The sequence below is a fragment of the Pholcus phalangioides genome, unplaced genomic scaffold, assembly GCF_987345545.1.
Source record: "Pholcus phalangioides strain wild (caught in Gottingen) unplaced genomic scaffold, Ppha-v1.0 ptg000040l_1, whole genome shotgun sequence".
NCBI lineage: Eukaryota > Metazoa > Arthropoda > Arachnida > Araneae > Pholcidae > Pholcus > Pholcus phalangioides.
This window is the reverse complement of record NW_028301626.1, coordinates 715,249-733,225: the sequence shown is the minus strand read 5'-3', so window position 1 is coordinate 733,225 and position 17,977 is coordinate 715,249. Positions and strand designations below refer to the sequence as shown.

Below are 17,977 nucleotides of genomic sequence, written 5' to 3'. Positions count from 1 at the left end.
AATTAAAATTTCGGAAGAAAATACCTTAATATGTGTTATTGTAATAAATTTCTGCTAATTTCAGTGCCATTTGAAGAGCTCAAAATTTCTTTTTAATAAATTCATTGTTCCACCTACCCTTTAAGCCATATATGATAAACCCTTGGCTTGCGGACCAAATTTGACCCTGGGGGTTATCTGATGTGGCTTGCCCCCCCAAAACTAATTTTGTGAAAATGAACTAAGCGGCACATTTACAGATCTGTTAAGTGACCTGTGGCACAATTTCAGAACATTTAAGTGGCCTGTGGAACATTTTCAGATCACTGAAGTAGGTCCATGGCACATTCACAGATCACTTAAGTGACCCGTGACACAGTTCCAGAACACTTAAGCGATCCGTGACACATTTAGAGATCCCTTAAGTGACATATGGCACAGTTTTAGAGCACTTAAGCAGCACCCAGTGTGGTTCTACATCACTCAAGTTACCCGCAGCCCATTTCCAGATCACTCGAATCCGCGAAACATTTAGAGATCACCAAAGTGGCTCGGTACGGGACTTATCAATAGGGAGAATGTTAGTTCAGGTGCCCACAATATATCAAAAGGTTTTTCTTGTTTTTGGCGCACTGAGTAAGATGCCATTAAGAATATTTCATATTTTCATAAAGGGATAATGACATAAGCATCATCAAAACCTACCCCTTTGTCATCAGAAGTCAGCACCCTTCAAACCTTCAGTCAAACCCCCTTCCCCAATCGATGCTGATATAATACTTGAATGACCCCTAGCACCATCCGGTCAAAGCAAAGTTAATGCATGCCAACACTGATCTCTCAGAGCACTTATTCACATTTAAATGGGGCTGGAAGTTGTAAAGGGATGATGACAACTTTCTGATGGTAATTAGGATAGAGAGGGAAAATTTTAAAAAGAGCAATTTTTCCCTTCTCAATGCTGAAAATATCCAAGTTTTAAAGATTATAGCCTCTGAAATTCACTAATAAACTTAAAAATATGTTAAAATAGGCATTTATGGCAGGAAAATTTCAAAAAAGGCATTTTTACAAAAAAGTTTGAAAGTAGGCAAAAAAAAAAGGCATTTCGCCTGAACTTGCAGGCTGTAATAAGGATACTCAAAACGACTAAAGAAACATATTGTTATAAAGGAGTTATGATTGTAAATGGAGTATATTAACATTATGAATGAGGACCAGAGAGTAAAAATTACTCTCTGGTCCTAATATATTTACAGCTATTATATATTATGACTATATTTATGGCACCGCTTGACAAATCAAAAAAAAAATTTATGCACTAGCCAAATTTCTTAGAAGTCGAGCATAATTGTTTGCTCAAGAGAAATGGTACTAAATACTGTTTTTTTTACTCTTACAAATATCCTTTTTTTTGCTAAAAGACACAATGTTATTAAATCAGAAAATTTTGTGTCGTCCATAGAATTCAATTGAACAATTACATAAAGAAAATTTTAGGTGCCAATACAGATTTTCTAGTTGCTATGGCGACCCACCACCTAAGGTCAAGCCCTGCTTTATGGCAAGAAAATGTCTAACAATATGATTGAATAAGCATATTATAATTTAATATACATGCTAGTAAGAATATAATAATTTTAGTGTTCTGTATTAGCACAACACTGTATCAAAATTATGAATTTTTCAGAGAAAAAAAAAATATCTGTGAATTACTTTTAAAAACTTTTTCTCAGAAGGTGGTAAAAACTGGAGGAGAAACATGTTTTCACCAAGGTGGTAAAAACCATCACTGGTAAATACCGTGCTAACCCTGCATTAAGACCTAAAAAACATGGAGAGAAATATGACCTTATAACTCCTCCCCCCTCTCTCTGTGTGTGTGTAGTCTTCTCTTCTCCAGTTATTGCTTCTTATTGTATTAAATCAAAAAATAAATATCAAATGCATCGATTCACCTCTGACTAAGAAGTTTCCAATGATGTTAATGGAAACTATCTCACACAAAATTCAAATGAAATGCTAACAATATGCAATTACTATTCTTGTAGTAGGTTTTAGAGTTTCACTGAATTATATGAGATGGTTTTGAAATGTTCAAAAACTGCTGCCATTTTGTTTCTTCAAAGTAAAATTTGAAGAAATCTTTATTTTGATAAAAAATCTTTTAAAAATTTGGAAAAATTTCTAAATTGAACAATATTTGAAGGAAACCTTATCATAAAGCAGACTGGTTTTTTCACTGACTTTCTTTAGCTGAATCGCAATGTTGTTGCACATAAAAACCTCTTTTATGTGCAACAACATTGGAACTTTTAACATATTTTACAAAATAAAGTACTGTACAGTAAAACACTTATCGTAATTTATTTGCTCTATGAGAAGCACATCGGGATAAAAGAGTAATATTATTATACAGGATTTTCACTGAAGTACCATCGGTGATGAAAATGTTCTCTTGGAAGAAATTCCTTGACTTTTTACTCTTTGAACACTCAACTTTGTGAGGACTTTGTTATAGACAGAGCCAGAGCTAGACAGGGGGGATGGTGGGGGGGGGATAATTGCTCCAATCGACAATCTTGAGAGGGCAGCAAATATTAGGGATGAAATTTGAAAAATGATTTTCTCTTCAAAATATAAGGCAAAAATCACTGTTATAGAGCTATGGAGTTTGTGATGGAGTCAGCAACAAAATCAAGTTTGTTCGTTTCGACGAGAATCCTAGTTACAGTACAGACTGCAGGTATGATGAAAGAGTATTGAGCTCGAAAATGCTTTTTGTATGCCCAAATGAACAAGACCTTTCGCACACACTTGGCATGACTTTCAGGGTTCTCCTTCAGAAACATATAGCACAGGGGTCATCCTCAGAGAAAGAACAATTGCATAAAAGAATGTACAACTATGTAATAATAACTCAGTGGCCAATTTTTTTATTGGCCACTGAGAAGCAAGCTTTTTTTTTTTTACCAAAAAAAAATAGAAAGACAGAGAATAGACAGAAAAACCCATTATAAATATTCTATGTCTCCGAAAAACATGCCAAGCAATTAAAATTTTTGGCAAAAATTACCAAAAAATTGACCGATTGCTAGAAAGTTCCTAAAATATTCCCAATTGCTCAAAAAGACTTAAAATATGACGAATAGCTCGAAAAAGTCTGTAATATGACTTGTTACAAAAAAATAAGACATGCCATAAAAATCAAGCCCTAATAATTAGAATGTCTTCTTCACAAGACTGGTGTAGAAAAATGAGAAAATACAGTTGATAATTACTTTATAATTATTATTTTTATATTTAGTTATTTTTAATCAAATTAAATTTTATTTCAAAAATATGAATTGTGTATTCCCCCATGGAAAATACTGATAGGGTTTATCATGAACATAATCATCTAAATTAAAATTAACAGGGTGTAATTAAAAAAGCAAAATTATTATACAGGGTGTATAGCTAACACCTTGCATCCCAAATTATTGGTGAACTGCTGATACTAGAGGCATACTTCCAATTAGAAAAAGTATAAAAATAACGTGTGGACTTCAGATAAGTAATTTATATTGCAAGGAGTTGTATAGTTATTAAAGTAAAAAAATTAACTTTTTATATGGACATCCTGTGCTGAAAAACCCAATTAGAAAGTTGTTTCCCTGTCTCTTTTGAGACAAAAAACAACAAAACACCACTTACTAAGTGCAATATCCGCCGAGATATTTGAATTCAAAAGCAGAGAAAAGTTGGGAAAAAACATTTTCATTAATTTATGCTATTTTTTTTTTATTTTAAATTCAAATATTTTAGCGAATATTGCATTTATAAACATGGATTTTTTTTTGTTGGCCTCAAGAGACACAATATAACAACTTTCTAATTAGGTTTCTGATTCACATAAAAAGTTAATTTTTATATTTCAGTAACTGTACAACCCCCTTGCAACATGAATGACAGACATATCTGAGGTCCACATGTTATCTAGATACTTTGTCTAACTGAAAATATGTCTCTAGAATCAATGGTTTGCCAGTAATTTTGCAGCACAAGGTGTTAGCTATGTATACGCCCTATGTAGGTGAGTACTGTTATGGGGGGGGGGGGTATCGTTTCAAAGGATTTTTTGTGTATTTTGTATGAAACTACATTTTTCCTTGGACTTCAGTAAAAAAAAATTGAATTTAAATGTTTTGTGAGATTGTTTTGAAAATAATTGAACTGCTATGGGGTAAATAACTTTCACATTGTTAAAAGATGAAATTAATAAAATTCAAACTAAAAAACATGACTTATTCACGTGTCTTACATTAAATGACATATCAAACAAAAGATAAAATATTATCATATAATAAGCAAAAGAAATTAGTGATTTTGTTTAGAATGAGGTTAAATTTAATTATAATAAACTATCAAAATTTCATTTTCTGGAATATTCTATAGGCATTCCTTTTCATGTTAAATTGGAATAGAATAAATAATAATTCTTGATACTAAGGCAATCCAAAATGTAAAACCAGCAGATTTGGTATCTGAAGTAGTGCCACTCAAATTTATAGTTTCAATGGGAAGACATGACAACTGGAATCAAAGACAGGGGGAGAGAGAGAGAGTTCTTTTTTGAATGATAATTTCAAAATATTGTTACCCCTATAAAACTTTATAAGGAATAGAGACAAAAATACATGGGTTGGACAAAACAATGTGAACACCTGTGCAAAAAACAACACTTGAGGGAACCTGTCATATACGCTTGCCCTCTAGTGTGGAAGAGTTCCACTTAGTGGGCGATAATGTGCACACATCAGGCTAGTCGTTGCAGTGATAGCATTCGGATGCAATGTATAGTGGGCGTTAAAATTTCGTTATGGCTGACCTCAGAGATTTCGAAAGAGGCATGATTGTTGGAACCCATATTGCCGGGGCCACACTAATGAAAATGCCCACCCTTGTTTGTGTCGGGAGAAGTACTGTGTCGATGATAATGACAGCCTATAGCAAACAGGGAAAGACATCATCTTCCAAGCATAACAGTGGCCGTAAGTTGAAGGTGGCTGATAGACCCACAAGAGTTTTGAAGCAGATTGTTTGACCAGAAAGCACAAGATAACAGCATCCCAGATAACATCTGAGATGAACACACATCTACAGGAAGGTGTATCGACAAAAACTATCCGCCGTGAACTGCATGCAGCAAACATACAAGGTAGAGCGACTATTCCAAAATCATTGGTGACACCATGCAATCCCTTGAAATGACAAACATGGTGTGACGAACATAAGAATTGGACACAACAATGGTAGAATGTCATTTGGTCAGACGAATCGTCGTTCACATTATTCCAGATTAACGGACATGTTTACATTTGGAGAACGCCAGCACAAGCTTATGATGTTGACTGTCCCCTTTCTACTGTTAAGCATGGGAGGGATCAGTGATGCTGTGGGGCGTCATGTCTCACCATGGTATCGGCCCACTTGTTGTCCTGGATGGGCGGGTTAAAGCATTGGGGTTTACATCAATATTCTGGCAGCAGACCATCTTCATTCAATGGTGCAATATTAGTTCCCTGATTCTCGATCTGTGTTCCAAGATGTAATTTGCCCATTCACACTGCTGGAATTGTCGGAGACTGGCTTGATGAACACGATGATGAGCTGTAACACCTCGTGTCGCCCACTCAGTTCCCTGTTCTTAATATAATTGAACCTTTGTGCGGTATTTTGGAGGCCAAACTGCACAGTAGGTTTTCACTTCCAAAGACATGTTCTGAATTAGTGACCTTTTTGCAGGAGGAGTGACTACGTATCCCAGTGACTGTGGTGCATGACTTGTATTTGTCCATCCCACGATGGATACAAGCTGTAATTAATGCAAAAGGAGGGCCAACAGCCTATTAATAAAGGACTTTGTCTCATTTCACAGGTGTTCATATTATTTTGTCCACCCCCTGTATATACCCTGCTTATTCAAAATGGAACACATGATTTTTCCTCCAAAATCCAAACTTTTATCTGGATGTCTGTTAGAAAATAAATGATAATATTAACACATCATCAATGAGAAACACGAAAAAAATTTAATTTGTTTAATGTTGATGATAGTGGAGGAAAGATGTTTTTCATTTCTAAAGTGCACAACATAGTCCTAGGTATGGCTTATCCCTGCATTATATTTCTAACCATGATACAATGGGAAATATTAAAATGGTTTTTATTAATTCAATAAAATAGCAGGGCGCATGATAGTGGATGAGATGTATCCAATTTCACAATCCATCAAGGTTTCACAGACTACCAAAAATGTTCAGAAATTGTGGATTGACATCATACCCTCAACAATGTATTTAACAATTTAAGTGACATTGATGAGACATCTTGCCTTCTTAAAAGCTCCTTGCTTTAGCATTGGCAAGCCCTGATATTTTTTTAAAGTTGATTTCTCAATGGAACACTTTTTCTCTACCCATTAGTCTGCACTTGCTGGAAATCAGAAGAAAGCTCGCTTCATTAAAAAAGATATAGCATTGTGAAGGACGTTTGCTGATTTTTGCTGTGCCGCTTGAAGGGCTAAGGGAAAAAAAAATATTTTTGTGTTTCTGTGGAAATAAGGAGTGCTTCAAACTCTGAGAGATGTTAGTTAGATTCGGGTAAATGTGTCCAGATGCGGTTTTAGATTATTCCTATTCTGTCACACAAAAGAAATATATGCACAGCAAAAATGAGAATTTTTAGCTTATACCTTGATCACGAAACACATTGTACTTCCAACAGGATGAGGGTCTTTCCACTGAAACTCAACTTCTGTACTCTTTGGTGAAAGAGACTTTCCAGTCAGAAGGGACAGAAAACTTAGTTTTGATGCACCAAATACTCCTCTTCTTGATGTTTGATACATGCTTGAGTACATACCCAGAAACAAAGCAGCAACCAGAGATAGCAACACCATGCCCACCGGAATGCCTAGGCAGAGAAAATATATATTTTTTTTCAGCTACATCACACACAAATACGTGAGAATAAAGAAAAATTTTATTTGAAAAAATTCTAAAATTAAAAATTCTACTTCAGTATTCTGCAACATTGCATGATTACAGATGGAATGAAAATGGGCGATCATTTAATTTATGTCAATCAATCTTCTTGTCAATTTACAACTTTTCAAAAAAAAAAAATTGAAATTAAAAAAAAATTCAATGCAACCTGTAGCCCATGATCTGGCTTCTTCAGCTAAGATTTCTTGCCAAAGTACTGAAGCTAACTGCTTGTACTCATCATCACTTTGAGGTAGAGTTGTCAATGCAGATGCTAAGATATCATATTGGTCATCGCTGATGAATCCCTTGAGAGGAACTTCTGATACTTTCTTGATCTTCCGAATGTCATCTAATTTGGTGATTCCAAGACCTATAAAACTAACCATGGGGGAAAAACCAGTCATCACCTTTGCATCAATTTATTATTTATTATAGATAAGGAATTGCTTGGATTTAAAAGACACGTGAAATACTTCAGATCATATAGATATGAGGCCAACTTCCATAAGCTAAGCTGTTATATATTTTTAAATAGTTACTGATTAACTTCCACCTCATAATCTCGGCACTAAAAAAATTATGGTTACATAAAATAACTGTAAAAATATTGAAATTTTCTAATATAATTAGGAAATGCGAAACTTGCACTCAATGTATATATATATATATATACACTATTTCTAGTGTATTTTTTAAAGCCGGGGAGAATACGGCCCCTCGACCCCCCCCCCCCCTCCAAAATAACAGGCCTCCTTGTCTGCTTGGTGTATGCTAATTATTAGGCATGAGCTCTTACTTTTATCCATCTAGGATTACCAAAAGGAATAAATAATTGCGCTATAAATGTAATCTATTAATCATGATGAGCTTGTGATCCTGATTCTATATAGGTTGGTATTCACAATCTTATTTTTTTAGACTGTTTATTTTGAAAAGGGTATCAATGCCCCTTGGTATAACAAAAAGAAATTTTTTCCTCTGTATTTTATATCAGCAGATGTGAACTAATAATAGTTCATTTGATACTAATTACTTGTTATATAAATATCAGAAACATGTTTGTTTTTTCTGTTTTTACATAACACCTATAACCCCATTAAATTTGAAATAATCTCATGTTAACGAATGCAAAATACAGGGTCTCTAATGAAAGTTTCCTGTTCCGAGTACAACTGTTAATCAATTAATACAACGATCAATTAGAAAATATAAAAAAGCTGAAAGACGTGATTTTAGAAAAGATAAACAGTACCGTAACTGTGGGGGGGGGGGGGGGAGCAGGCGGGCTGATGCCCCGGGCGCCAGACCAGAGAGGAGAAAGACAGAGGTGCAAATTTAACTTCTTTTTTAAACATTACAATTGGGGACGACAAAATGCGTGCTTGCCCCGGTTGACTAAGCATCTAGTTGCGGCCTTGAAAATAAATTCTCAATCATTTCAACATATTGCCATGCATTTGTTGACCAAATGCCTGAAATAGGCGGGAACGCAGAAAACTAACTGCTTCCCCCCCCCCCTTTTTTTATCGTCACCGGCGTTCTTGGAAAGATATGAAACTTTAGGAACACCTTGATGTTAGGGAAGAAATCGACAAAAATAAAGTTCGGACGTTCACCACCAGAGGGCTATTCTTTAATACCGCAAAAGGTAGCGCACATGCTTATGTTTTTGGAACCACGTGATCTCTTTCTCAAATTGCACGGCAGTGCCAATTTTAATGTCTTGACCAGTAAATATGACTTTGAGTTTCAACAGCGCTTTGCTAGAGAAACACTTTTACGAAAACGGCGATTCCGCATCAGAAGCTTGTCGAGATTTTCGGTCTTTGAAAGGTCTTCGAAAATTCTACACATTAACACGTTTCCTCTGATGAATTTCCGCGGTTGTACACCGCTCAGAACATGGGAAACGATGTTTGTAGACACACAGTACTTCCGTTCAGAATATTTGAAGTAGTCAAATTATAAACATTCGTTCGTTACTACGCTATCAATTTCAAAAAAGTTCACTGATCTCATGGATCTTTCATACTCGTCTCTTGGAGACCAATATTCATCAGAATCGGGGAAAAAAAGGAACATCATCACAAACTCTGAACAAACTGTATTACAAAAATAGAAGTTACGTCTGGGTAAAAATTCTTATAATTATTCGGACCCGAAACGTAAAGAAAACATATTTACTCACTTATGATCGCGAGAGAAATGTAATTTCTTCTAGTCTTTAAGCTTTCCCCCAGCTTTGCGGGACCTCTTCTTTCGATATCCCACCAATGACTTAGAAGCCAACAGCTCATTCTCACATTTGCGTTTAAAACCCAGGAAATCCCAATCAATTAAAGCGCCAAAATTGCACACGAAGCGCAGCGCTCACTTGGCTACTACAACGAGAAAAGCAACGAAAAATAGGGGGGGGGGGGAAGAAGGTGGGGAAAAAACCAAACAAACAAAAAAAAACGCCAGCAACCGACTGGCGTTTTCTGGCATAATATAGCTGGTTGCTGCGAAAATTCCACGACCATCTGGATTGAGAGAGGGAGCCAGATGGGGACGTAGGCGCAGAGAGCGCCCGTTGCTGTTTTCATTAAGACGGAAAAACGCCGTTTCTAAGGGTCCTTTCCCACCACCTTCAAACAAATCAAACTGCACTATAGTAGTATGCTGGCTGAGAGGGAGGGGGGGATAGAATAATGCCGTTTACTAGTGATAAGGCACTTTGCTCTTTCGATCGATTGCTCAGAGCTAGTAAAACACACACCCACGTTATATAACTAAGATCTTATCCCTCCAACGCATTATAACAGTTCGTATTGGAAACAGCGTAACAAGAGACATCATTACTCCAGTGGTTAACGACCCATAAATAGAAGATCAGCACTTACAGACACACTCGATGAAATGATTCAATTGACACAGATGAGACTAATTGAAAATAATGTGATTTTGAGAACAATTACATCATACAAGATTGTTGTCTATGATGTAAAGGCCACCATGAGCTGAACATCATAGATCTCCATGAACAGAAAAACCTAAATACGGGTTTGGTTCTTTTAATTGCGCCAGTTATAATGCGGATTAGTGAAACTTATAAAACTGCAGAAAGGGTTAAATATCTATCTCCACGGTCTTTTTTTTCTCGGTATCTGAACAATTGCTCAAGCGGGGCGGCTTAAGTGAGGGTGCAAGGAGTGCGGTGCACCCGGTAAGCAGGTTGTTAAGGGGCGGCAGCTTAGGCTTTGGTTAGATACAAACATTTTTAAAAATTTCCAATAGTTAAAGCTCGACATAAACGCTTTTACATAATACTCTGACGACGAAGATATTGAGAAAACTCAAGGGAACAGACAGGGCCTGGGACCGTAATACCAGAATGTACTCGGTCACAACGGGATAAGTGTATTTTCGTGCTCCACCTAGTAATTTTTCTGTGATTTTTCTTTACGGGACAAGTGTAAGCAATGATCACGGTCCCCGTAGAATGGGCGGGGCTACAGGGCTCCAGCCTGGGACGATTCTCGTCATTTTTTTTCAAGCTATAAATTCACTATAGAACAGTGGTTCTTAACGTTTGGAAGCCCGCGGTCCCATTGATTTTTTTTGAGTGGAATGCCAGTCATACACACGCCTAATGGATGGAGAATAAATGAGGAGAAATGAAACAGCGAATCACTCTGGACCCGGCTTGACTGATAACAGGGCCCGGTACGGGGCTGCAGCCCGGCGGTGGAGAAACACTGCTATAGAGAGAGGCCACCAAAGGTTCCAGCCCAGGGGCTTTGCTATAGGTTGTGAGGGACCATGGTTATGATGGCTTATCAATAAGTAATAGCGATCTGACGTAATTAAGAACAGTAAAATAATCCTGGACCAAAATGCGGGACAGCTTTTTTTTAGAGAGGAACTTATAGTCACGGACATTTTGTTCGGTAAACAGTAGCATGTGGCTTTGTACAAAAAAAAAGCAGATTTATCGCAGGTCCCCAGCCCTGTCAGCTTACGCCCGAGTGGCGTGGTGGTAAGATGCTCGTCTACCACCATGAAGTTGCCGTCACGGTCCCAGGTTCAAACCTGAGGGAGGATATAGATATTTTCCCAAACGAACTTTAGGAGACCACCGATAGATAGCACCTTCATTTCCAATCCATCTCATTAATGGTAGTAAATTGCAATACAGCGATGTGGCCAGAACTTTTGTTTGGTGAAGTAGCTCTGTCAGCTTCTCCCCCAGGTCGGGGTAGCACACGAGGCATTGCACCCGGGCGGGCAGCAGGTAACCTTGAGCCGCTTCTGAGCTCAAGTACCGTAATGAGCGCAAACATGAGGAGAGGGGAGTACACAGAATATAGAATATTATAATTGGAGGGCGAGGGGAGCGCGTTTGATCCCAGCTAAACAAAAAAAACAATAATAAAGAAATACATTTTTGATTACTTAGAATAGCGGATCTCACACTCCCCCTCCCCCCCCCCGCGGTCTCTTGCCCAATTCATGATTCATCTGCTGTTTTACATATTTTTTATAAAAGAATCTCCTCAAATCATAAACAAGCACACAAATCAATATCTTCAACTCGTAGCGACGCAGACTTTTAGAAACACTGCCTTAGGATGATTGTTTTCGACCCACCTCAGTCATTTTACGAGAACCTACAGTAATCTAATTCTATAAAATTAGTCACTGAATTAAAACGTGACACTGTCAGAGAAGCCATTGAATGTATGTCCATGTCAGAGCTTGACAAATGCCGGCGCAATATCATCATAGCGATTAGAAAATAAGTATTGAGTCAAATATTCTCTCTAAGCTGGGCGTGTGAACGGCCTGAAGAAGCACTTTTAGCGCTTAACCTTCATGATAAGATTTACTGTAGTTCACATATCTCAAGGAACACTTTTACTCCGTAATTGCCATAGATATAATATAACAACTTATCTTAATCTTATGTCTGTGGCATAGAGGGTGGGAATAGAGTGACTCCACCATCGAGCTTATATTACTGGTGGAAGTATGACGCAGCGGTCTCCGCCTTGGCAGTGCTGAGAACGGTGTCACTACCTCCTATATACAGTATATAGGTGTCTATATAGGTATACAGTGACGGTGTCCCCCAATATCTACGTCGGAAGATCACGTGACTCGGTGAAAACAAACATGATCCCTACAGAGATCAATGTTAAAATTGCCGATTTTAGCATAGAAATGCGGAAATTTAGTGGGGTTTTCCGCTATATCAATAATTTCAAAAATTGATGGGCAAACTACGGCTCCATGCGACTCGCTTAGAGGTTCTGTCCGGCCCGCCGCAAATTTAAAAATAATAATTTAGAAATGTCCAATTTCAGTTTTTAAAAAAATTCATTTCAGGGGGGAGTGGGAGGAATGATCCCTTTTTTGCATATGGAAAATATAGTTGTGAGAATTTACACAGAGACTGATTGAAAAAGTTTTGCATATGCAAAAAAAAAGAAGAAAAAGAACACATATGTAATATAAATATGCATAAAGTTGTTAAAATATGTTATGAGATATGTTATGTTACGGCCCGAAATATACTGAAAAATTGGATTTTCTGGATGTTATGCCGAAACGAATATTTGGAAAGAAAAGTGATTTGTCTCCTCCGCGAATTGAACTCGGGTCCCCATGCATACCGTATTGGTTAACGCACTTGTACAGTATGCAAAGGGATCCGAGTTCGATTCCCGGAGAGGAGACAAATCACTTTTCTTTCCAAATATTCGTTTCGGCATAAATTCGTTCGGAAAAAAATTCAATTTCTTGTCAAAATATACTTATTGTATTTATTTTTTCACAGTTCTAAAGGACAACCCATTATCTCATTTGCTACGAAACCATGGCAGTCTTTCTAAGTATTTCTGCCACCTTCATATTTCTAAGCATAAAATTCCAATTACTGTATTCTCCCTCTTCAGCCGGCACACCGGGAAACAGCGAGGGAGACCAGTATGCCGGGAATACCCACATTTTCCGGCATGTCGGGAAATTCGAGTCAGATTCTGGAGAAAATTCTTAAATATTGTATCTTATTTTAAAAATCGATTGTATTGGCTAAATGCATATTGTGATCCTTATTAAACATCGCTTTTCACCATTCTGGGAACGGACTAGGCCCCAACATTCAAAAAGTGATGTCTCTGAGTTTTGCCGGCTAACGCGGGGTAATACTGTATGAATTAATGTACAAATATGTCCAGCCCGGAATATGAACACTTTTTTCTTTTTGTTTTTGGGCTCGATCCTAAAAAAGTTTGCCCATCACTGGACTAGAGCATGGATAGATCAACTTTTTTTTCGGTTCGCTGGTCATATTTTTACCGGGATTATTTTAGTGCGGGTCCGTAAAAGAGCTAAAGTATTTCTTCGCGAACCAATGAAGAGCCCTGACAGAATAAATCTGAACAATTGAAATTAATGCTGAGGTACTTCCTGTGCACTGTCTTTCAAACTGGTGGTCTATTTTCTTCAAAGGGCGCTACAAAAATTTTTCGGATGGTCTAGATTGGCTCGCGGGCCGGAGTTTGTGCACCCATAACTTGTGCTTGTGATTCAAGATAAAAGATGGAGGACTTCTATTCTAGAAAAATTAAACCTTCACGATAATATTTACAGTCGAACCCCGTTGTGGGGGCAACCCCCGATGTCGCACCAACCCTGTTTAGAGCCAGAAACTACTTAGATCAGTGAAAAAAATCTTCCATTTCTAGGGATTACATGTGTTAAACCGCGATTCGATATAAGGCCAAATTCTACGAAATCGATGGTGGCGTTATAAATCGGGGTTCACATATTCCAAGGGAAACTTTTACTCGGTAATAGTCCCAACTTTAGGTTTTTAGGACCTAGGAGGGTGGGAAAATATAGATATTTAGTTATACCTTTTTCAAACACTAATTGATATACTAAACTGAAGAGCCAAAAAAATTGGTACAGGCATGCGTATGCAAATAAAGAGATATGGAACCAATCAGAGTACGGCGCTGCGGTCGACAACGCCTATATAACACAACAAGTGTCTGGCATAGTTGTTAGATCGGTTACTGCTGCTACAATGGCAGGTTATCGAGATTAAGTTTGAACGTGGTGTTATAGTCGGTACACGAAAGATGGGACATAGCATCTCCGAGGTAGCGATGAAATTTGGATTTCGACGTACGACCATTTCACGAGTGTACCGTGAATATCGGGAATCCGGTAAAAAACTAAATCTACGACATCGTTGCGGCCGGAAAAAGACCATGCAAGAACGGGACCAACGACGACTGACGAGAATCATTAAACGTGACAGACGTGCAACCCTTCCGCAAATTGCTGCAGATTTCAATGCTGGGCCATCAACAAGTGTCAGCGTGCGAACCATTCAACGAAACATCATCGATATGGACTTTCGGAGCCGAAGGCCCACTCGTGTACCCTTGATGACTGCACGACACAAAGCTTTACGCCTCGCCTGGGCCCGACAACACCGACATTGGATTGTTGAGGACTGGAAACACGTTGCCTGGTCTGACGAGTCTCGGTTCCAATTGCTTCGAGCTGATGGACGTGTACGGAGACAACCTTATAAATCCATGGACCCTACATGTCAACAGGGGACTGTTCAAGCTGGTGGAGGCTCTGTGATGGTATGGGGCGTGTGCAGTTGGCGTGATATGGGACCCCTGATATGTCTAGATACGACTCTGACAGGTGACAGGTACGTAAGCATCCTGTCTGATCACCTGCACCCATTCATGTCCATTGTGCATTTCGACAGACTTGGACAATTTCAGCAGGACAATGCGACACCCCACACGTCCAGAATTGCTACAAAGTGGCTCCAGGAACACACTTCTGACTTTAGACACTTCCGCTGGCCACCTAAATCCCCAGACATGAACATTATTGAACATATCTGGGATGCCTTGCAACGTATTGTTCAGAAGAGATCTCCACCCCCCCTTACTCCTACGGATTTATGGACAGCCCTGCAGGATTCATGGTGTCAATTACCTCCAGCACTACTTCAGACATTAGTCGAGTCCATGCCAGGTCGTGTTGCGGCACTTCTGCGGGCCCTACACGATATTAGGCAGGTCGACCAGTTTTTTTGGCTCTTCAGTGTATATGGCCATGGCATCAGCTACTCTGTCGTCTGCATGCTCCAATTTGAAGGGAAGGGAAAGAAAACACAAGAATGAAGAGAAAATCGGCAAAATGCACTGCGCACGACGCATTTGACTCCTCCACAAGCAGTCGGCCAATCACGCCCGACGTAAAGCGTTGTCGTGAGGCGTATTGCGCTCTGCAGGAAAACAGTCATGCTGCTTTTCTTATTGGTGAGTGCGAATCACGTTGCGCGCGGCACCGGAAACCTGCTCCTAGGAAAACCCGACTTAATATGTGAATCTGATACCCAGATTTGATTCATGGTAACGTAACCTTCTTTTGAGAACATGATGAGAGTGCACCTTGAACTCACCTTCACACTTATGACTATCAAGGAGGTAAGAATCCCCCTTAGAGTTAGAAATCTAACCTCCTTGCATGGATATTATGTACCGTAAAGAGGGAGGGAGTGACTCTAGTGCACACACAAATCTCTTATTTTAGATGCTGTCATAGCCAATGTAAATGAAACAGAGATGATTTTGAATCTAGCCGCCAGAGTAAGCCTCTACGATTAAAAATGGTGTCTAAATCTCTCACAATTATCCCGTTTTTTCCCGCCTACTTTTATCATAACCTGTGTCTTATGGTTTCACGAAAACATTATTCACAGTACTTAGTGGTTACAACTTAGTCTTGATGGGAACCACAGTGGTGGTCAGCTGAAACTGGTTTTCTGTGGTTCCTAACTTTGAGGAACAAATGCAAGCGATCTCCCCGTTAAAATGTCTCCCCACAGAGAGCAACAGGCCTACAACGGTAGAATTATTCAATCATTATATTTCACCCACGGTTAGAAAAATTGATGGCAGCACTACATATAGCAAGCATTACACGGAAACAAACTTCACGGAAGGTTCACTACATGTACCAATGCACATGTAGAGAACATTGGTAGAGTCACTACATGTCAACACAGTCACTACATGCACTCCAACATGTACTAATTCGTTAGATGTTCCGCTGAAGAATATGGACGATGACAATTAATCTAATTAAATTAGTTTGTTAAATACTGGTTCTTTTATTAAAGAAATATTTAATATTTGCAGGGTTACTTGAGGACAATATTTTATAATAGTTTTTCTAGAGGATAGTCCAAACACTGGTTCCCAACGTGGGGTGTGGGACCCACAGTTGGGCAATATGTAAGAGGGACAATTTTATTTGTAATAAAATTGCAAGTGTCTTTGCATTTATTTTTCTCCCTTATTATAAGTTAAAAAATAATTATCCTTGCTAATAACAAAGTAAATGCACATACTACAAGTAATTTTGAATTTCTTCTCTCTCACTAATGGTGCAACCTTTAGTAAAAAATATGAGTTTTAAGAGAGATAGTACAAAAAATGTCCAAAATCTGTACCCATGTCACCCCTAAATTTACGGTACATAAATAAACACATCATATCAATTTTCTGTGGGAGTTCTGTGTCATATATTTGACACATAGATTAGACATTTCGGAATATTTTCAGACACTCATCTGCAGTAAAATTCTCTAACAACTTACAAGTCTTTGGATTGTCGCAGCCCATTCTTATGCAACCAATATATGAACAATAGCTCCTGCTTGGTATCCCTGGCTGCTTTCCGCAAGCCAAAAGCCGTCTTGTCTGGGACTCCAGTGCGCAAGATTGCAGTATCTTCTACATCCCAAAGATCCACACAATCAACGACTGAGATGCAACCTGTTATGAGAATAAATACTAAAAGGAAAGGGAAAAAAACCAAAAGGAAAAGAAACCAAAAGACATGGGAGTGAGGGAGGTAGAGAGGAAAAAATGAACCAAAAATTCCAGTTACAAAAATTAAAAGGATAAAGAAAAAAGTGGTTTCATGCAGTCATTCAAATACTAATACTGTACATTTCACCACAGAAATAGACAGGCTATTTTCCTATACTCAACAACATGGTACATAAAAACGCAAAATTTTAACTAACATTCTTAAAAGAAAAAAAATCACTTAGTGAAAATTATAGAGATTTCTTCCAACACTAATCGAATCTGCTAGCTCTTAAAAGTGCAATGAGAGATGTGGCTACAGAAACTTGATAGAAGTTTCCGAAAACGAAAATAAAAAACCTTTCAAAATGCATTTCTAATGAGAGAAAAAAAAAAGATCATATGCAATACAGTTACTGAAAACTCAAGTGCAATTCTATCTGAAAGTAATATAATACTTACCTTTCATGAATGAATAAGTAATTAAAAACAAATGTTATTGCCAAAGACTATAAAAAAAATATATACATTCATTTCACTCATAAATAGTGATACCTCTCTCTTCTGACTTAGGCCATCACTTCCAAGATAAATGCATTCGGGGCCATTCAAGTATTACATCAGCAAATTTTTAGGAATTTTTGACCCCCCCCCCCCCCCCCCCCAGCAGCAAAATTTTGGCATCAGCTCTACTTCCTAACGCATATTGGTGGGATCAGAGATGCACACAAGGGGGGGGGGGGAAAGCTGCTAAAGGTCCCGACAAAATTTTATGTTTTTAATACAAAAAATATTAAAAATAGAAAATTTCGGAGGAAAATACCTTTATATGTTATTATAATCCATTTCCATTAATTTCAATGCTATCTGAAGACCTCAAAACTTTTTTTTAAAGAAATTCATTGTGATTTACTCTCTAAGTCATATATGATAAACCCTTGGCCAGCAGACCAAATGTCACCCTGGGGGGTTATCTGATCTGATGTGGCCTGCCCCACTCACAAACCTAATTTTGTAAAAATGAACTGAGCAGCACATGTACAGATAGCTTAAGAAACCTATGGCACAGTT

The 17,977-nt window shown here is 38.1% G+C and overlaps 1 protein-coding gene across 4 annotated transcripts in view; it reads right to left on the bottom strand.

Annotated features, from left to right (window-relative positions):
- The window catches only part of LOC149065239 (apoptosis-resistant E3 ubiquitin protein ligase 1), a 93,597-nt gene that overhangs the window by 70,527 nt on the left and 5,093 nt on the right, over window positions 1-17,977 (bottom strand). For 2 of the 4 annotated variants that reach the window (XM_089254227.1, XM_089254225.1), the window contains exons 3-5: window positions 16,693-16,870; window positions 7,177-7,388; window positions 6,716-6,936 (exon numbers count right to left, since the gene is read on the bottom strand). In XM_089254227.1, coding sequence (XP_089110353.1) covers window positions 6,716-6,936; window positions 7,177-7,388; window positions 16,693-16,870 — 611 coding nt within the window. Of the gene's footprint in view, window positions 1-6,715; window positions 6,937-7,176; window positions 7,389-16,692; window positions 16,889-17,977 lie in introns of all 4 variants that reach the window. The other 2 variants (XM_089254226.1, XM_089254224.1) reach the window with 1 other exon arrangement.